This window comes from Gavialis gangeticus, unplaced genomic scaffold (genome assembly GCF_001723915.1).
Source record: "Gavialis gangeticus isolate Ggan-Ray unplaced genomic scaffold, GavGan_comp1, whole genome shotgun sequence".
Taxonomy (NCBI): Eukaryota; Metazoa; Chordata; order Crocodylia; family Gavialidae; genus Gavialis; species Gavialis gangeticus.
Genome location: NW_017729032.1, coordinates 70,911,591 through 70,933,127, shown reverse-complemented (window position 1 = coordinate 70,933,127; position 21,537 = coordinate 70,911,591). Strand labels below are relative to the sequence as shown.

At 37.4% G+C, this 21,537-nt stretch overlaps 1 protein-coding gene across 7 annotated transcripts in view; it reads left to right on the top strand.

The window, feature by feature from the left end:
- Positions 1-21,537, top strand: part of AKAP11 (A-kinase anchoring protein 11) — a 57,596-nt gene that overhangs the window by 23,502 nt on the left and 12,557 nt on the right. For 5 of the 7 annotated variants that reach the window (XM_019524321.1, XM_019524317.1, XM_019524318.1 and 2 more), the window contains 6 exons: positions 2,082-2,216; positions 3,625-3,889; positions 4,238-8,897; positions 11,826-11,981; positions 18,576-18,689; positions 19,531-19,577. In XM_019524321.1, coding sequence (XP_019379866.1) covers positions 2,082-2,216; positions 3,625-3,889; positions 4,238-8,897; positions 11,826-11,981; positions 18,576-18,689; positions 19,531-19,577 — 5,377 coding nt within the window. The remainder of the gene's footprint in view (positions 1-2,081; positions 2,217-3,624; positions 3,890-4,237; positions 8,898-11,825; positions 11,982-18,575; positions 18,690-19,530; positions 19,578-21,537) is intronic. The other 2 variants (XM_019524320.1, XM_019524323.1) reach the window with 2 other exon arrangements.

Here is a 21,537-nt window from a genome sequence, read left to right as displayed (position 1 = left end):
AGTATAGACTTGTGGAGTTTCTACATGTCTAGTAGTGTCAGGCCTTTATGTTCCTATGTATAGAAATAATTATTTTTATAAGTGAACGATGTCTGGTTGAACTATAGAAGTGATATCAAATTTAATTGAACCAGTACAGCTCTGTAAACTGCCTATTGTAAGTTTCAGATGTAAGCTGAAAATGATGTAAGCCAATTTTAAAAACAATGCAAGAACATCTATAGAATTGTAGTGATTTAACTAAATCTCTAGCCTTTAACTAAATTTCTTTAATTAGTGCCGTATCTGTGAAAAGACAGCTACTCCAACTGGTTTGTAATTGCCTCTCTCATTCATCCCCAGGATATTATATGTCATGTGTAGTGCTAACATAAATTTTACCAGTACATTTCATTCAGATTCTATAAATCTGTGAGAACTATAATTATAAAATACTGTAATTTGGGGAGTGATGTGGAACACATCAAGCATGACAAGTAATTACTAAACTATTGATTTCATTAGTACATTAGGGTTAATCTTTAAACCGTTTTGCTCTTTGTTTACAATAAAATACAAAAGAAGCATCAGAGCTGTAAAGCTTATCTTGTATCTTTAAACATCTTTCAGTTTCTGTGTTGATACACAAGCATTCTATTTTTCTTTCAGTATGAGAAAACAGTCTTGTTTGAGCCACACCAAGGAGGCTGCTGTTTAGGTCAGGAACCTTGAAATGACGCATCTTGTCCACAGCTAATAAAGTTCTGTGTGTGCAGGTTTCCCTTGCTTTATGTGGGTTCTGTATGAATGAATTTGCTCTTATGCAGTGACCCTTTTTATACCAAAAATTCATTATCTGTGAAGTAAATTCACTTTTATGTGATTGGTGTGGTGGAAACCCACAGTCAGCTGCTTTGTGCAGTGCATTGTGGGAGTGACGCACACCAAAATATAGTCTCCTGTGTGGATCTGTGCTCCTTGCTCATTGTCTGCAATGTGTTTCTGTAATTGTCATCTCCATTATGGCTTCTAAGTGTCCCACTAGCTTATCTCCTACCCCTCTCCCTGTGCTTGTGTGTACTGTCTGCTGTTGGTGAGTACCAAAATTGTCTTGTAAAACTGGTAGAAATGAGTCGGGGGGCGGGGGGATCAGTACAGTCGAAGTCTTGGAACATATCCCTATTTGTTACATTGTAAAGTGGGTACCCTTTATGCAAATTCGAGTTATGCGCTGTTTTCTAGGAACTCATGTACAGCATAAAGCAAGGGAAACCTGTACTGTGGAAGATGTTAGTCATTAAGTAGAGAGGCTTTCATAGTAATAACTTACTTGTATTAAAACAAGATTAACACTGAGTCTCTGCTCTGACTTGCAGTCAAAGTGCATAGCATGCTTCTGTGGGATGTCAAAGTAATAATCCTATAAATGTTCTTTTAAATGTGGATCTGATCTCCGTTTTAAACATGAATCCAAACTGTTTGGGTTCTCTACATGAGGATGCATGGAATATAGAAAAAATGGAACCCACTTTATTGTTTTGGATGTATAATGAATGAATAAAAACACTGTTCATTAAAATTATGCCATAAAATCATAGTATAATATTAACCTCATTTTCTGTAGGCATACTTATTCTAGCTAAGACTAATTTTTTATTGTCCAAGATCATAATTAATCATTAGCATTGGATTTTTTTTTTTAAATTTTGCCTGGGCACTGACCTGATAGAGCATGTGGGGATTACCAAACAGAAGAATCTTTAACATTAGCTGAAATGTTCCTATGTGTTTGCGTACCTCCCAGGATTTGCAGTTGCTTTTCACTGCTCTCATGTTTCTCCTGTGTGCTTTTTAAAGCTCCTCTGAACGATGGGAGACACTGATGTTTATTTCTTCTGTTAGAGGTATCTTGAGATTTGAGTTTAGAACATTATTATAAACTAGCTTTAAGGCAGGATTCTAATGTACTGTGAGAACATGGAAAAAGGGAAGGAAGAAAGTGGTGGCTGCTAATATTTCTTTAACCTTCAGTACTTAAGTATCATCATTAGCATATTAGTTTTTCACTCTGTACTTGGTGTGTTGTTTTGTATTTGAATTAGGAGTTGGCTGCTGTTTCTGCAGAACTCCCAGATGTTCTAAAATTGCTACAGTTGCGCACTCTAAATGAAAATGAAGTCATTTTTCTGAAGGATACAAATAAACCCTTGGAAAGACCTGATGTCCCACATTATCAGGTAAAAAATCTCAGTCTTTTATATATGTCACTAGAAGTATTAGTATATGTTTGGGTTTTTTTTGAAGTTTTCTTGTGTTTTAAAATGCATTACCAAATAGTGCTCACAATAAACTTTTTGGGTACTACTTTCTGTGATTTTTGAAGTTTATGAAGTGGTGTGTGCAATGCTAGGCAGTATTATTATTATCGTTATTATTAATAATAACAACAACAACAATAATAATTGTATACATGCTTTGTTGCCTAAAGAGGTTCTTGTGACAAGTCACAATTGTAGGGCATGTAAGGTACTTTATCATAGGTACTTTCCTCTTGTCTTTTTTTATTAAGATATTCATTTTGCTGCTGATGTTGTCAGCACTGCACCCAGGAGGAGTATGTTTCAAACATGTCAGTAAAGTGGAAATCTAAAACATACTAGGGGCAATGCTTGTAATGCCCTTTTCTCTTCCCCTTCTCTTTGCCTCAAAAACCTATGGGCATTGGAGGATTAGTTTTATTTCAACCAGAACTGGCAGGGCTGAATGCACTCAATTGAATGGATCAGCAGGCTAGCCACACAGCCTGTGGGTAGTGTAATCAGCCTGGCTGCATGTTAAGCTGTCCTCTGAAAAATTCCAGTTGGCCCCCTGCCTTTATTCCCCTCATGACATTGTTTTTGTGCTGCCAATTGGAAGGAAGATGAAACCGGATGAATTAGTTTCCTCATCTCCTCTCAGGTACGTTGCCAATTCCTCTGTCAAGTAGCAAGAGGAAAAAAGATTTGGGAAATGTCAGGGGTTGATACTAGATACTTCCTACATCCTCTCCAAGCATTAGGGTTACTAGAATTTGAAACTGGTTTTACTAATGATATATGATAAAGTTATTCTATCACTAGCAGGCATTAAACAACTAGCAGGCAATAAACTGTAGTGTTTCAGTATAACAGTTTATTTGTTTTAAAGAATTTTTGCATTCAGAAGAGAGATGTGGTCTCTGGGCTGGTGGTAGTCTTTCACCTTAGCTTTACTGAGTTTGGGTAAATTACTTACATGCTGTACCTCTGGTTCCTCGTATAAAATGGAATGTTGTTTGTGATACGCTTTTTTTTTTTTAAGATCACTTTTGCTTATGACACTTTAAATTGGGAGTGGCCAACCTGCAGCATGCATGCCACAAGTGGCACAGGCAGCCTCTGTGTGACATGCAGCAGGTCAGGGAGGGCAGGTAGTACAGCTGCAGATTGGGCAGGGGAAGCGGATCTGAGTGACACTTGGGGAGGGTGTTGGGTCTGCTTTGTGGCACGCCTTCCAAAAAGGTTAGCTCCCATTGCTTTAAATGAGTCTAAGTTCACGTTATAAGTAAAAAGTATGTTGTTAAGAACTGTATAATTTTGTTCTCTTGTTCTTCTTCTCTTTTTCAAGAGTCATCTTTCTGGAGTGCTTTGTGTGATGAGATTGTCTCCTTCATTTCCAAGGACTACGGTTGATTCTGTATTTACCTTGCTGAGCAAATACTCTACTGGTGTAAGGTATGCAATGGAAGTGAACTCGGTACAGAAACAACATCCAGAGACATCCCATACAGAGGATGACGACACAAATCAATCAGTATCTTCAATTGAGGATGATTTTGTCACTGCTTTTGAGCATCTAGATGAAGAAGAGCCTTCAAAGACCCAGAATGCTGGTTAGTTACTATATTATATGTTGAGAGAGACCGCAACAAATGCGAGCTGCAGTCTGGGCCAAAGAGTGCTTTCAATTATGTGGTAAACTTTTGAGACCTTTATTCAGTAATTTTTTAAACTAATTTTCTGTTCTTAAAGGGATTATCACAGAAGCAGACAATGATATCTTAAATTAAAGTTTCTGGCTTCAGTGGTAGAGCCAGAAAAAGTAAAATCTGCCCTATAACAGAGCTCACAGTCTCAGACATTTGCAATGGTAGGGGAGCTGTAATTATTGCCCAGATATTGTTATCAAAATTAGTTGCTCCTACATAATGGTTTTAAAAGCATTTTCTCTTCCATTTTAGGTATTAGCCATGTTACTCCTCGAAGCCACCGTGATGCTGCCTCACAGACGATCCCTTCTCATTGTTTAGAAGCCATCGATTCCAAGATTATTTTTAGTTCTTTTCATCAAAAGTCATCTGCCAAGTCTTCTGCTTCTCTGATAAATATCTTGGGGCTTAAAGAACTATCCTCCTCTCTAAAGAGTTCAGTCACAACCTCCATTTCTGATCCTTGGGTACAGAGGAGTTTCTACAAGCCGTGCAGTTCTTCTGATCAAAGTGTTAATTTTTTGCATAAAACATTGTTTTCCTCCTCTCCTGTTGAATCATCTGAGTCAAATTGCTCTAGCCCAAGTCCAGTCATTTTCTTAGATGAAGAAGGGTATCAAAAAAGCTTGAAAGCAAAACTTCAGCTACCAAAAATTCCACTAGTGAAAGATGGTATAGAGGATTCAGACTCAGAAGTAAGTGAATTTTTTGATAGTTTTGATCAGTTTGATGAACAGGAGCAAAGTTTGGAAAGTACTTGTAAACTTATTAGGGATCCCATCCTTGGTAATCCACCCCAGAAGAGAAAGGTCACCCATGAACAACTGCATTCAATAACCACCACTATGAATCCTCAAAGATTCAAGTTTGATCGGCCCATTCTTCCAGCCAATGTAAGGAAACCAACTCCTCGTAAACTGGAATCACCGTATAGCAACCTCTTTGATGTTCCAGATTCCCCACGTCCAGTAAAAGCATCAGGAGAAGACAGTGGGGGTTTGTTCAGTCCTATCAGATCCTCAGCCTTTAGTCCTCTAGGAAGCTGCGCTTCCACTGAATGTCTTTGTCGGATGGATCTCAGTGGAGACGGGAATAATCAGAATTATGATACACTTTACAGTACATATTCAGATTATGCAAACAATGTTTCATTTGAAATACTAGGTTCTCTTTTTCATCCTCAGTCTTCACCAGGACAAATACATGCAGAAAACAATTCTAACCTTAGTAGGATTGCCTTAGGAGAGGAAAAAGGTCAACCTTTAGAGTTCAAAGGGAAAACGTCAGTTACGGAGCAAGATAAGAAAGCTAAATCTAAATGCAAATCACTAATGATTAAAGACAGCATTCAAAAATTTGCAACAGAATTGGTTGAGAAAAGTTTTGGCAGTGCATTTAAAGACCTACAGAAAGGAGTTTCTTCATGCACCAATGCACTGTGTCACTTGGCTGCTAGATTGACTTCTTCAGTCTTTCAGATGGCTTTTTACGAGATTGGCAGACAGCGAGCCTTTTCACTGAAGGAACGTGCCATTAATGGACTAGCAAGCCTTTTGGTTAGTGAAGCTATAACAAGTGCTTTGAAAGAACTGCGATATGTAAAGAAACAAATATTTACAAACACAGTTGCAGGATTTGCAGCAGACCTGGCTGAAGAACTTGTTTTTGAAGGAATAATGGAAGTCTGTCAGTTTTCATATCCATCATCGCCCTCAGCTGCCCATTATTCGTCCTTTGAATTTGAAGACAAAGTGGTGAGATCATATGCCAAAGATTTGTCTGAATCTGTCATTCAGGAAGCTTTTATTGAATTATCCCAGGTTGATGTGACCTTCACAACACAAGCAGCAATTAGTGTTTCCATGGACAACATAAAGTATGTAAGTGCAGAAAGTATGTTGCAGTCAACACAAACATCCACTGCTTTTTCTAACTGTCATGAAAGAAGTCTTGCAACTTTGCATCCAGTACAAGAATCTGGAAAAGCATATACCATACAACAAGCTTTGTTTTGCACCTCTGGTGTTGTTAGTTCAATACCAGTACCGTTAGCTGGAAGAGCACTTTGTCAACATCAGGTTTCTTCTGATGTTTATAATGTAAAAGTGTGCACTGGTCCAGTCTTACGTGGAAATCTGAAAATGTGCAAAGAGTCAACACAGCCATATTTTACAACTAAAAATAGAGAAGAGGAAGTGGCTTCTCTTAGAAATATTTACCTGACTCCAGATCACAGTCAAAGTACTGGAAGTTGCGCACAGTTTTTGTGTAACCGGAGTGATAACAAACAAACAAACAGTAATTCTGGAGTGAATAACATTTCAGAATTAACTAAGGGGCCAAAAAGCATCAACAGTTTCTCTGGAACAATGGTAGACATGATAGTAAATGAAGCTTACGAAGCATTAACCTCATCTAGAGTTACCAAAGCCATGGAGGGTTATACTGGTTTTTTAACCAGAAAAATAGTAGAGAGAGAACCTCATCTACAGTGTATTGGTGATGACGTACCTAAGATTATGTTTGCTGATCATTTAGCCAAACATATTGTGAAACAGTCTGATAAAACTATATCTGCATTATCCAAAACAAATGAGACTGAAGTATATAATGGAGGCTCACAGACAAATACAGATAATAGCAGAAAAGAAGTGTATAGTACAATAAAGAAACAGGAGTCTGAAAAACAAAATATTGTTCCTATGATTATGGAACAACAACAGATGCCCTTGAATAATCCATCTAAAATTCTTGTTACTCCAGTTCATTCTACTCAGTGTTGTCTTTCTCCACCAAAACATCATGCTCAGGAACAAAAAGGATATGGAGTACCTAGGTTTTGTTCAGGCGTCCTGCCACCTTGTCTACCTGTGACCGTTACTAGGCACGTTGTTGAAGACTTCACTAATTCCAGAAGCTGTTCAGTAAAGTCCTTAAATAAACCATTGAAAAAATATGATACGCAAAACGCACCGTCTGTTCCTATGGCTTTTGGGCAGGAAAGTTCTTTAGTACACACAATGACGTTTGGCAGTGAAGATGCTTTGCAGGTGGATGATAAATCAAGTGTTAGAGATGGAAATATCTGTGCAGTTCCTGATACACCACCACCAACTCCTTTAGTACCTTTACAAACAGGTTCTGAATGGAGCTTACGGAAGCTAACCAAGAAACTTAAGGGAGAATTAGCAAAGCAGTTTGCACCTGCAACACCACCCTCCACACCTTATAACCCAGCTGCTGCTGGGTTATCTGAAACTGAACATGACTCCTTGGGAAAGGAAGAATTTATGTTAAAACTTATGCGATCACTTTCTGAAGAAGTTGAAAGCAGTGACGATGAAGAACATTCTCAAATGCTGGAGGAGAAAGCTGAACATTCAGAGAGAACAGTAGAGTATGCGGATCATTTAGCCAGCCATATCATTTCAATGGCAACTGAAATGGCTGCTTTCCACTTAGATGCCAAAACAGCTCAAAGAGAAGCTGATAAACGCCTCCAGTTAAATGTGCAAAACAAAAGATGTGCATATACTGCGTTTATAAACATCCCAGAAGAAACTTTAAATTCACTGTGGAACTATGCAGGTGATATGGCTGGAAAAGTTATCAGTGAGGCCAAGAAAATGGTAAAATCAAGGCATTGCAAGCTACTGAGGTTAAAGCGGGTCAGTTGTCATGTGGACTGTCTTCATCTTAGACGAAAGGATAAAGATTGTAGTTCGAAAGAGAGGTGGGGTCCAGTGGTGGACCAGTGGTCCAGAGAGGTAGATTCATCCATGCTTTCTTTACCTCAGAGTTCAAGCTCAACAGGTCTGACTTCCAAGTATCCAAGCTGTGAGAGTGTGACTGATGAATATGCAGATCACATCATTAAAGTTCTGAAAAGGGAAGGTGGTAACAGCGAGTTATTAATGGATCAGTATGCCAGTAGACTTGTTTACAGATCTATAAAATCCGGCTTACAGCAAACTGCCAGAAAAATCAAACTGAAGTACAATAGAAGAATATTTCCTGGACGAAACACAGAGGTAAATGGTAAGCACGAACTGTTCAAGATATCGAATAATGATACACAAAAGCAAATGAGAAGTAGCATTCATCAGTGTGAAGACCAAACTTGTGAAAGGAATAACAATACACACAGAACTGAATGCACAGACTTGCTCCATTTTTCAGAGTCCCTTGCTCACAGTGTAACTTGTGATGTCAGAAGAAAACTGAAAATGTCAGCAGTATGTTTACCAAAATCTTTAACAGATTCTTGTCTGTATACGAAATCTAAGCATGATGACGTCACAGGGGATCTCTTTAAAACAACATTTCTTCCTTTCTCTGAAGAACACAAGCTGTATCATAGTACAGGCAGCCTAAATGAAAATGGTTACAGTGAAGGCATAATTCAAGCGATAGAACAGTATGCCAGAAAAATGGTGGATGACACTTTAGAAATGAGTTTGGAGTCTGCTGTTCTCCAGGCTGCTGAAAACAAGAACAATGGGGATAGATTCACTTACACAGAAAAGTTGTCCCCTTTTTCTGGAACAGCCTGCAGATATTGCAGTATGAAAGAACATCAGTATTGTACTGAAAGTTCATCTCAATGCCTGCCTGCACAAGACCCCCACACTAGTATCAGGCAAATACCGAATTCAGGGTTGGGTGGTGTCTGTCAAAAATCCAGAGTTTTACACCTTGATATTCCCAAAATTCATATTGACACGGAACAGAAGACATTATTTTCCGAGAAGGTAGTCACTGCAGCTATTGAGAAAGCAGAGAGAGAACTGAGCAACACAAGCTTGGCAGCTGATAGTGGTATTGGTCAAGATGGAATCAGTTTTGCTGAGAGTCTTACTACAGAAATAATGACGTCAGCTATGACTAATATTGGTCATGCTGTTAATATGAGGTAATATTAAATTGTCTGTCTTCCTTATTTTTTCTTTTTGTTTTAGCAAGTGGCAAATTGTTAATATGAAAACTTCTGTGATCAAAAGCAATTTTTAATTGCATTTTGTAAATGCAAATTTAAATTACAAAGTACATTCCCCCACCTTGGCTTTGTGTGGGTCCGCTTGACAACAGATGATGTATTTTTATTTCCTTGGCTCTTAAATAGTATGCTGATGTGTAAGATTAAAATATTTAGTTATGTTAATATTTACTGTGGTAGTGTTTGAAGGCCTTGTGAATAGTTGAAAGCCACAGTCAGGTTGGTCCAGATTTTTCAAGATACTGTACCAAATAGCTAATAGATGACAATATCTGTTCAAAAGCACTCAAAGCCTAAAAGATAGGTCTTTCATTTTCTCACACAACAGTTGCAGGCAAAATGCAGAGAACTCCATCTTGTTGGCCTCAAACATATAAAACTGAACACTATTACATTTTTATGTTGTGGCCCTGTATGCGTGTTATTTGAAATCCTTATTCGGAACACATGTAACTTTTTAAATGCAAGTGTGTGATTCACAAAGGCTAACACTGAATTGTTATGTAGATGTCACTTTTCAAGAAGTTTTAATGAAAGTTTCAAGCTAAATTATGGTACTAAGAGCCAATGAAATGTTGGGCAGGGGAAGGAGGGACAGCTGTGCATTATTCCAGCATGACGGAGGTATTGTGATTCTAAGAAGACAGAAAATACGGAAGTTTCCTGGAAAACATGTTTAGCAGTTTACACTTGCTGTGTAGTATGTTTGTGACCTGTTTCTTTGCAAGGCTGTGGAGGGGACAGGAAAACGCATTCTCTAACCCAGGGATGTCAGACATCTTTGCTCCTCCCTGCTGTATAGGCTGGATCCAGACCAAGTGGTTCCTCATAGGCTGGATTCAGACCCACTTCTGGCAGGTTGAATTGCGGTAGTGGAAATTGCCACAGGAGCCTCTAGTTTAGGGAGCCACAGATTAATGCTGCTTCTACTCGCCCTGCCCCTGAATTCCCAGTGCCTTTAGGAGTTACGTGAGCTGAATATTTGATGCCCCTGCTCTAACCAACAGAACGCCTGTATATGGACTGCCAGAGTTTGCCTTTTAAGGTTACGTTTCATTTGTTCCTACCCTGTACATTTTCAAATTCAGCCTTTTAAACAATGATTACTGCTTTTTAAAAAGTTACTAAATTGAATCTTATAAAGCATTTATAGCTAATTTTATTACCATATTTACTTATATAACGCACCTTTCTCCCAAAAATTAGCCTGCCAAAATCGGGGTGCATGACTTAAGCAGGGTAGCGACTTACCTTTTTCTGCCCAGAATAGAAGAATGTCATCCTATTTCACAGTTCCGCAGACTGTTTTTAGCTCTTTTGAAAATCCTAAGTTTGTCAATGGAGTTCTGTCTTCAACAGCAGCTACAGTTTAAGCTTTGGGCTGAGCACCCAAGATCTGCTGACCATTCAGCTGTCAAAGAGCTTTTGCCTGAGTAGGAAAGAGAGTGAGTGAGCTGAAGATTAGGCTTTGTTGTTATTCTTGGTGACCAGCTCCAAAAAAAGCCTCTTCATTGTGTCTTCCTAAAAATAAGGTGCACATCTTATTTGGGGATGTGTGGTATGTGGGGAAATACAGTATAAAAATTAAATGAGCTCATTTTGTTTGATGTTTTCATGCAAATTCAGGTTTCTGATTACTTATACAAAAGAGAAGAGTCTATAAAATAAACTTAGTTGTCTCACCACCTTGAAACAGGAAAAATAAACCTATATCTACTTTTTTATTTTTAAAAAATGTTTGTTGTCTAATTGTATGTGCATGAGTGCTAAACATGCTTGTTTGTGTCAGCATTTTGTCTAGACTAACCATATGACTGGTTGAGCAAGATTGACCATAGCAAGTGAGAAAAATTAGCCAAAATGTTAGAGCTATGTGAAGCTTCGGTCGCTGATTCCATTTGGCAGAGATTTGGCCTGATTTGGCGGCCGAATCTCTGAATCCAAATTGAATCAGGAGACCCTTTAATCTCTCGAATCAATTAGGAGAGATTCGACGATTCGGACATAGACACAGCTTTAAATGTTTTTTCTACATACCTTGTGGCAGCAGGCTGCTCATGAATGCTGAGATGGTGGGGTGGATGGAGTGTCCCACAGGAGCATGGTGGGGGGTCCCCCGCACGCTCGGCAGCAGACCCGAAAGTGGACCAAAAGTACTTCCACATTGGGTAGACACGGGGGGTCCCCTGCGTGCCTGGTGGTGGACTGGAAGTACTTCTGCCCCCTGCGCTCCTGTGGGACACTTTATTCGCCCCACCATCTCAGTGTTCACGAGCCATGCCTGATACCTCAAGGTACGTAGAAAAAACATTTAAAGCTGTATCTGTGGCCGAATCACTGATTCTCCAAATCAGAATTGAATCACTGTCCCCCGATTCAGGCTGAATCAGAATTGACTATGGCCTGCTTTGCACACCCCTACAAAATGTTGCATTGTGCATAAGTCAAAAGATGCTAGAACCCCTCCTGTGTAGCTGTATACATTTTAATTAATATAAAGTCTATAGAACTTAAATACCAAGCACCAGTGTGCTATGAATTGGGCTTCCCAGTGATGCTTTGTGCTTGCACAGTAACTACCTTCCCTGGTGGAAGAAGATCCTGAATGGTGCCCCCAGGCTTGATTCATTTTGCAGAAGTCAGATTTGTATATGTACGTATTAGAAAAACCATCTCAAAATGATTGATTACCTAGTTTTGGAGTAGTTGAGTGATTTTACTCATGTCCCCTGCTTTGCATGAGACTTTATCTCTGAAGTGTCATTAAACTGGCTACCTGAACTTTTTTGGAGCAGCATGAAATGCAACACTATAGAGGTGTTCTGTATTTTTAATTTTGTTTAGTTCTGTGGGAAGAGAAGGAGTCCACTCTGCTGAATCTATTGTTAGCCAACAGATGAGTCTGAGTATTGGCGATGATAGCACTGGCAGCTGGTCCAATTTAAGTTTTGAAGATGAGCATGCTGATGAGAGCAGCAGTTTTCTTCATCTCAGTGACAGGTAACTATGAAAACACGCTAATATAGATACAGAATAATCTCATGCTGTATTGATGTGGTTTAGCTTTCTCTTTCGGAGAAGAGCTTTATTTCCCATTTAACAGGAAAGTGTTTTCAGTGAAATTGGCTCTAGAATTATGTTTAAATTAACATTACCCTTCAGAAGGGGATTTTTATCATGCATGTTTACATTCACACACAAATATGTGCATTAAAAATTAGGGTATGGGTTTTAACAATTTCCTGGCATGAGTTAGCTTTCATAGTATGTTAGCATAGCACATTGTCATGCATAAAAATCTGTATATTTTGATGTGCATATTTAATGACAAATTTTAATATATTAATGAACTCACTTTAATAGCAGTGCGAAAATGCAAATTATAGGTTTGGCAGAATTTGATTTATGTTTTTAATAACTGTGATTGATAATATTAATATTCATTGATTTTTTTTTTTTAAGTGGTTGTTTATTTTTTATATATTTTAATTTTCAGGAGTGCATTAAATTAGTGGTGCACTCTAATTTAGCAGATGATTTATTAATGACTGTATACTATTATTCTAGTGCAGTTTAACTGCCTACTGTGATGCACATAACTACTGTAGGACTGCTGCCAGCTGAACGGCAGAGCTGCTATCAGTCCTGGCTTTGTTCACCCTTGCCCATTTTGTCACTTTCTCTCTCTTTGTTCCCAGTCCCCTGGGGTTTCTGAGAGTTGGAATCCAAACTACAGTCAGTATGGTTCTGTAGGACTGCTCCCTGTCATCCAACACTATCAGCCATCATTTTTCTTATGTCCCCTTTTTGTAAATTTTGTTTATTAACTATGGAAGTATTTTTTCATTTGTCTGTAAAGGTGAAGTGAAATCAATGTTTATCAACATTTACCAATTAAAAATTGGAGACTTTATTTGCAAGAACAAGAACATTGTAACTTTTTTAAAATTTTCATGGTTTAAGTTATTTTATTCAGATTTTCTATTTTAACTTTTCTGTTTTTACAAAAAACTTTTAACAGAAAAAATTGAACCATATCAGACTTAAGGAGCTGGATTTGCAGGTTGACATTTGTAAGCCCTTTCAGCTGAAGTTGAATTTGGAGAGCATACGAGCTCTGTAAGGCTCTTCTTTATAGTGATATATCAGGGTCTTCAGGAAATGGGTTCCCTTAGGCAGAGTGCACTTACTGCTCTGGAAAATTTAGATTTTGGTATAGAATCCATTTCTCTCCTGTTGAGAGGTTTTCTGCACTATAAACTTTCTTCATAAAACTTGTATGCTTGTTAGCAGCTGAACATCAATAAAGTATAAATTAGCACCCAACATTAGTAAAATAATATGTACTATAAATGTAGGGTTTTTGTAAATAACAGGCGGCCACCATCCTTACCAAGAACGGTCAACATAAACATTTTAAAGCGTATTTTATATTGAGTTTTCAGAGCAAAAACATGTCTAACTACTTAAAATGGAAGAAAGTGTGCTTTTTGTAGCTTTCCAGCTCATGACCAAAGACACAGATTTTTGTCATATTTTCCTTTAAAACAGAATCTGTTAGCATATTGAGACTTTTTTCGGGGGAAAATATTTTGGATTGTTGTGAACATTTGAAAAGCAGGTTATAATTAAAGTTACTGTTTAAAGTTAGCTGTAATTTTCACTGACAGATCTCGGATGCTGATTTACAGTACACACATTGTATTAGTTTCTAGTATGAATATAACTGCTTTCATAACTTGTTTTAAAGACTTGTCTAAAAATTATAGCACATTAGAACACCAAACTGATAATTACCAAATCCTTCCCAGAAAAATATAAGTAACTATGTTTTCTTAGAAATGTGGTTTCCCACTTTTTGGTATTCTGAAAAGGTTCCTAAGATCATATAACATTGAAAGCGGCCTTCTGGGTACATTGTTGGCTGTGATCCTTACCATACTGTAGGGTAGTAAAAGTCAAAGAAAATAGAAAACATTACATGATAATATTGTTTTCCTGTTAGTGAGCATTGTGTTGGTGTTAGCTACTCTAATAACTTTTGCAAACAATAGTTTGCAGATGGTTCTTCAAGCAAAAAGATTGAGTTGTCTATCATATAATGACTTCAGTATCATGCTGCTTGTGCCTATATATGCTGGAATATAGGGAAAAGAGGAAATATATTTTTTCCTTACAACTCCAAAATAATGGAAGAATAGAATTGGATTTATTTTTGGTAATGTGTTCGCTTGTTATAGCGCAAATTACACACATCAATCAAGAAATTGTGGGGTCTGTGTTTATATGTGAAGTTTGTTAATAAATAGTATTTGCTACTGATGTGTAATTATTCAAATCATGTAATAAAAATGTTGTCATATTTACATCTGAAAATATATTAAATAAAACATTTTGCAGTTATGCAGCTGGATCAATAATAAAGTATTAAGGGTAGAAATCTTACAAAATTGATTATAATAATGCAACACTGGATGGAGTGCAAAGCAGATCTTCAGTGGAAGTGTATGAAGTAAATGCACAGAAATATTCAAGAAGTTGGGAATAAAAAGTGAAAGTATATTTTAAGGAAATTAGTAGCCTGCAATGCACAGTTGCAATGGCTGATTATTTATAATTGTTTTCTGTAGTCAGTGTTCAGTTAGCATGGAAACGGAGGGGCAATATTTTTTATTGAACTATTGATGATTGTTTTTTTTCTAAACATTTCTCATAGTATAGAAATAAGCTTAACTTCATTAGTTTAAATGAGCAGAGACACTTAGTCATTGCAGTTACAATGTGAATTTTTAATGTACTTTTCAAATAGGCATGCTTATATCTTAATGCATTTTTAAAACAGTATTAAGAGCCTGTATAACACATCATTCAAGAGCTGGTAATGTAGAATTACTTATTTTTTCTCATTTTTTACCATGTACTTTAACTGCCACTTCATCTCCCTTTTTTCTTTTAATACTCCTTAGCACTGGATAAGAAGTGAAAAAAAAATCTGAAAAGTAGAGAAATGTCATTTGACCTCATGATGACAAAATGTATACAACACCCATGTTTTTATAGTTTATCATATTGTTCTGACCTAGGGAATTAAATTATTTAGCATGAAGCTTAACATGAAGCTGAATGCTTCATATTTATATTATTGTTTTGCTCCTGATTTCTTTGTATTAAAACAGAAAAGATGACTTTCAACAGTAGAGGGTGCTTTCATCATGCATAATAGGTTTTGTAGTAATAGTGCTGGGTTTTACTAACCAGATTTTGTTACAATTCTACTTCTGTCTTGCTTCTAAGCTCGTGTAGAGAGACACCCTGTAATCAGTCAACTAAAGCATGTCCTATCATCTCTAAATGTCTCAAGTATAAGCAACTTTTCCTTGATATGAATATGTTTCCTTATATGTATTCATCCTTTCTTTCTCCGCTTAGAGCAGTCAGGTGAGTTGGCTAGGGCTATTATTATTTTTATACAATCTATTATAAACACCCTTTGTTGAAAGCAGCATCCTGTAGTCCTCTCTTTCAGTCTCCCGAGTTCTTGACTCTTACTAATAACATAGAAATTTGGCTAGCATGATCTATTTTACCTGCTCAGCAATTTAAGCCTTTGTCTGTTTTGCTGTCGAAATCACTTATTAAGACACTTTTTTACTGGTCATATAAAGGCCACGTCAGTTAAGGGTATTCAGGTCTACTGCTAATTAGTTCAGTTTTCTTTATAGGTACTTCTTAAATCAGTATGTTTACACATCATTAAGGAAACTGGGAATCTTGTTGATACCATCATTAGCCTTATGGGTATTTAAGAACAAATTTCCATCTGCAGTTATGATATAGTGGTGTTTAGTAGCTTTAGTTCTCTTCAGAATCTAAAAGGACACTAAATTCATAGATTTTATAATTTATTTCCATAAGAAATGATAGACCTGAGCATGATAAACAATTTCAGAAAGTCTCTGTTTATGGTTCTAATTGGCCAGCTACCCACTACTATGCTTACAGTTGTTTTTCTTCTGAGGTTTCTAAATGGTCCACTACTGCGAAAAGTTTTTATCCACTCAGCAGACTGGTTTACAGGTTTGATTTAGTGACTACTGATTGGATTTCAGTTACACATGCACCTAGTTATGAATTGAAAGTGGAGGTAGAAGATCAAATTTCCCCTTGGTTGGGGAAGAAAAAAGGTGTTTGTAGAATTGGGCAAATGTTGATGCATAGATCACATTTAGTTCAGATTTTGAAGATTATCATAGCACTAGCTGTTATAGTTATGAAGACTTTTTTACTAGCTTAGATTCTGGAATATAAAGTAAATTCCCCAGGAAAAAAAGCGTGTGCAGTTCAACCAGCTGCAGTCTAACCCTGCGTGACTTGCTTCCCTGTTCTTTTTTTTGTTCCTTGAGAAGAGACTATGTTTCACGGTAAAATGAACTTTTACTGATAACATTTGTACTTGAATTAATCAACTTTTAGAAGTGGTTTGTTTTGGATAAAGAAGAGATATTATGTATTAAGCTAATCTGAAAGTGCAGGAGGGAAGATTCTGCTTATTTTTGGTATTAGTGAACCACATCTTAAGAGTACAGGATACTTGAGAGAATAGTTATAGATACTTCATACCTAATTTATTGTGTTGAAGGTGACCTCAAGGATGATAATTTTAATGCAGTTACTATTTTATGACCTTATGTAAATTCGCTTGGTAATTCAGGGTCTAACTGACACACATACACGTTACACAAGACAGCAGTTTGTTATTGATAGGGCAGCAACATTTATTTTCTACTCCTTCCATCTCCATTGGATTTCAGAGCACTTTGAAGCAGTGGCGGTGCATAGGGGGTGCATGTGCACGCCCCCAGGCATGGCAGTGTACCCCCTACAAAAAACGGTCGCTGTTTCCCACCCCTTGCACTGACATGGCTGGTGCCATCTGTGGGTGGTCACCGACCTCTGGTCGGCACTTGCTGCCATGCCCCCCCCCCGAAGTTCCTGCAGGAGCTCCCCTGCTTATTGTTGCCGTGCTCCCAGTGCCGCTGTGCTCCCCCAGCTGCCGGGGGTACGTGTTTTTCATGCTTTGAAGAGACTTAGTGTCTTCTTCAATTCACAGCCTGTTCTGTGGAGGACTTCAGTCTTCAGTGATCCTGATCCAGGTTGTCAACAGACAAAAATTAACTTTATAAAAAAAACCCCTAGATTTATCATCACTATGCAGTTTTGCCATGTGATGAATTCAAACCTTAATGATGGTTAGCTTCTCCCATAAAATATAAGCACAATCACATTAGAAGTATGGTTTTGTTCCGAACACGATACTTTTGTCTTTCCCTTTTACAATCTGAGAATCAGGGCACTTCTTTCTTCTGCCCTTTAGGTGTGATTGTGTCAAAAATATGTCAAAATGAAAGATTCTATATGCAAATGCACAACGATGGTACTAATAAACTGTAATTAATGGATGTGCTTTCAGATATATTTGTAATTCTGAATTAAGATCAAGTAAACATTAAAATTTTCATATATTATATAGTGCAGCTTTGCTTGAGAAATTTTTCACAACTGCCTGCATATTTAGCTGTGTAGCATAGTAGTTAACTGTTGTTTGCATGTCCAAAATGTTTGGAAAACTGCTTTTAATTTTTTTTAAAGCTGTGGCAATTTTGTTGATTTGCTGTAATTTTAGATTTTAATTGCTTTCTCTGGAGCCTTTTTACAAATTGCTGTTTTTTGTTTATATCTTCATTTGAGTGAGGAAGAGACATACTAAAATGCACACATTCTGTGTTATACTGAAATGAACTGGCAAAATTGGAGCTCTGCAACTTCATTTTGTTTTTATGTGTGCAGGCTCCAGGTATTTGTGTGTTAAGTGTTCATTTTCTTGTTACAGAGCTGTGTTACTTTACCTGCTTTAAATCTTGACCTGTATATGAATGTGGAATAAATGCAGCTCATATGTGGAACAGAATCCCAGTTACCAGGAAATTAAAATTTTGCTACAGAATAAATCGTTACATATTTAGAAAAGTTACAAGAAACTATTTTTAAAAAGTCACTTGTAAGGAATAATGGATCTGATGTTCTAAAATTATTTTATACATATCAGTCTTTCTCAGTTCCAAACATTTCTTGCTAATCCAACTCTAGTAGTTGACTGCTGGGTTTTTGGAATTAGATTTACTGAAAGATTTTTCACTTTGAAAACTACGAAGTTCATAATTGTATAAAGTCTTGACTAATATTAATATGAATAACAAATTGGGACCCATACTCCTGTGAATAGTCCTGCTGAAACCAATGATACTGTTGACACAAAAAGGAGATATGGATCCAAGAACAGAATTACTGTAAGCAGTGATTTAGAAAATTAATACAAGTACAATTAATTTTTTTACCTGTTTACAGTACATATCAAAATCTGGCATTATTGTGCTATTTACTATTCTGCCCAGTACAGACTGTCACTTTTTTTGTACTCTGGTCCAGGCAAGCCTTTTTAGGAAGTTGCACTGGTTTTGCATCAGATGTTTTGACAAATCAACTCTGAGGAAAATGAAGGTTCTAGGTTGAGCTACTGTTTTTTTTTTTTTCTAGTTGTGCTCTGTTCTCTTCTTCCCCTGGCAGTAATGGTAACAGCAGTAGCTGGAGCAGTCTTGGTTTAGAAGGAGATATATATGAGGAGAATTTATCCTTTCCAACATCAGACAGGTTGGTCGAGTCCAGAAATATAAAGAGATGAGTTCCTCATAATTAATGCATGGAGTAAACACTTTTTGCAGATGAGGGATACAATGCATTTTTGTAATCTGATATATTATCAACACGCTTCTCACCTAATCATTTGATTTTCTTTAATGAATTCATACTGAATGGATAAATTCTGCTGTGCTAAATTTGTGAATGTTCTTTAGGTGCTAAATAAAAATGATCTTTTGTGCATGGTTTGCTTGCTAGTCCATAAGTCTTTCAATTACTTTTTCATGCAAACAAGAGAGCTTGCTTCCTACAGGATTTCTGTTTTTCTCCTTTTGCTTTAGCTTATGAAAACTATTAAATTGCTTTTATAGAGGGGTCTTTTGTATAAATAATATATGATTAAAGAATGCTAAATCCTCATGTCTTGTATCAAACTGAAAATAAAACTTTCCTGCTTACTTAAAGGTAACAAAACAATTTTTCTCCTAAAAAAACAAACAAACAAACAAAAAAACAAAAAAAACCAAAAACAAAAACAAAAAACAAAACCAAGCAAACAAACAGACCAAAAATACACCACCACCACATTTTCATATTCCAGTTAGGATCTCTTTATTTTGTAAACATAGAAATTTGTTAACAAATTCATTTATAACATGAAATGGTGTGAGAAGCAAAGCTTCTTTTTTCATGCTCATTTCCTGATTATTTTTTTTTTTTTAATTTTATTTTTTTTAATAAATTTGTTCTTTTTTCTCTTTAACCTTCATCACCCAGTCATCAGTTTGAATGCATCCATTATTAGCCTACTGGGTTTGTGTTAATATTTTGCTCTTTTATTTTTAAAATCCAGTGATGGAACTGAAGATAAAGAGGAAGAGCCCAAGGATACTGTAGAAGGTAATGACTGTTCCAGCAAGGGTTGCTGTAGCTGTCGTCTCTAAATTGCATAAGTTAGAGAGCAAAGTGAGACTCCCATTTATATGTAGGTTGTTTACCTAATGCACATCAAGTAAGTGTCAAAGGATAAAACCACTTACATACTTTTCAACATCCTTTCATCTACAGTGTTTGAGAAAAAAATTACTTTGGTTGTTCAGACAACATGAACATTTAATAATATGAACTACTGAAGTCAGTTAACTGGACATGTGAAATCAGATGAATGTGGAAAAGGCATGTTAGTACAGATTTCTGCAGAACTGTTGGATGCTGGAGAAATTACTATGATGTTTTTTCATTTTACTGTAGCGTGGTGCAAGTTTTCTTCACAAAAAACAAATGAAAAACATAGGCTTATGTTGCTTGCTGTGTTCTGTTCCTTTTTAGTGCAGCTTAGAATGAAGGCTGCGAGGGAGTCTTTTTATAGCTCAGGGTGACTAGACTCACTCGCTGTGGTTTAGGTATGAGCTGCTAAAGGCTTACATTGAAAGAAGGTGGCCAAAATACACAATGATATGGCCATAACCCCTCCCTACCCCTAAGAATATGAGCTGATATATAACATTTCTGTGCCAACTGTACTTTCCCTTGTATTGTGATAAAATTTTAGATGAGACAAAAGGAGCTTGTAGACGGAAAAGGTTTTGGAAGTGTCGAAGAGAAGCACATAGTTAAGTATTTTTCTCCAAAGCAGGGATATAGCTGGAAGTTTTCAGACAGAATTGATGTGGGGAAACGCATCTTGACAACTGTTGATCCTCTGGATCATGGTGTATGTGCAAGAGGTTATGCAAGCAGCATACCAAGACTTTCAGCACATATGCCTATACAAGAGTATGGAGGATTGGAGGCTGCCCTAGACCTATCATCCCTGCTTTAAACTATCAAGAGGTGGTCCAAAGGTCCAAGTTCAGACATTCAGTGCTTCAATTGTTGTAGCTTCTGCCAGACAGCAGCAGATTAGAGCTGCTGCCCACTGCCTAACACCTCAGCAAGAGTGTCTCTCTGGCAGGGTGATGTCCCTTAGCCTTCCTCCAACTAAGGAGTACCCACAAGGCAGTGGGGGCTAGGGTTTTGAGGTGCCCTATACTCTCTTGTCTCTGGAGGTTGCAACATTGTGGTATTTTATAGGAACTGCCCCACCGTGAGTAATCTCACTACGCTGTCACCTAACCCTCCACAGGTACAAAATATATCTCAGTTTAAAATATTACTCTCCACTTTACCATGGAGTTTTTTAATCTTTCTTGTATTGCCACTTCTATTTAGCCATGTCATCCACTCATTCAGTGCAGAGGACTGTTATTTCTTAGTTTGTTTGCATTGGATTACCACCCAAAGGCCACAGTCAGGGGTGAGATACTTTGTGCAATAGCACTGTGCAGACACAGTAGACATTATCCCTGCCCTTCAGACCATTATCATATATTAAATACTGTATATCATGTTAGTTGTTAGTCTTGTCTGAGTTAATTTACCCTTAGACACTTTTTCAGCAACAGGATTTCTGGGTCTGCAATTTCCTCAGTGAATACTTAGCACAGGTAGGGACCAACTAAAATTGCTATTTTGTGGATTTCGTGAAATCTGGCACTGTCCACTTTTGTGGGCAAAATCCTGGATGGGGGGAAATAAAATCCATGGGGGAAAAAAATGTTGGTTTCCCCAGAGGGGGTGCCTGCTTTAAGGGCTGCCAGTAAGATAACTGCTGTCCTTGCCCTTTGCTGCCGGTTGGCTGCAACAGCTGCCTGTCACTTGGCTCTACTCTTCTCTATTAAGTGGTGTTGAAGGGCAGGGTTGCATGATAGACAACTCTCACAGCCAATCAGTGGTGAGGGGTGGGCCCATATGACAGGCAGACATCACAGCCAGTCAGCAAAGGGTGGGCCCCGTAACCTCAACCGATCAGAGGGGTGTG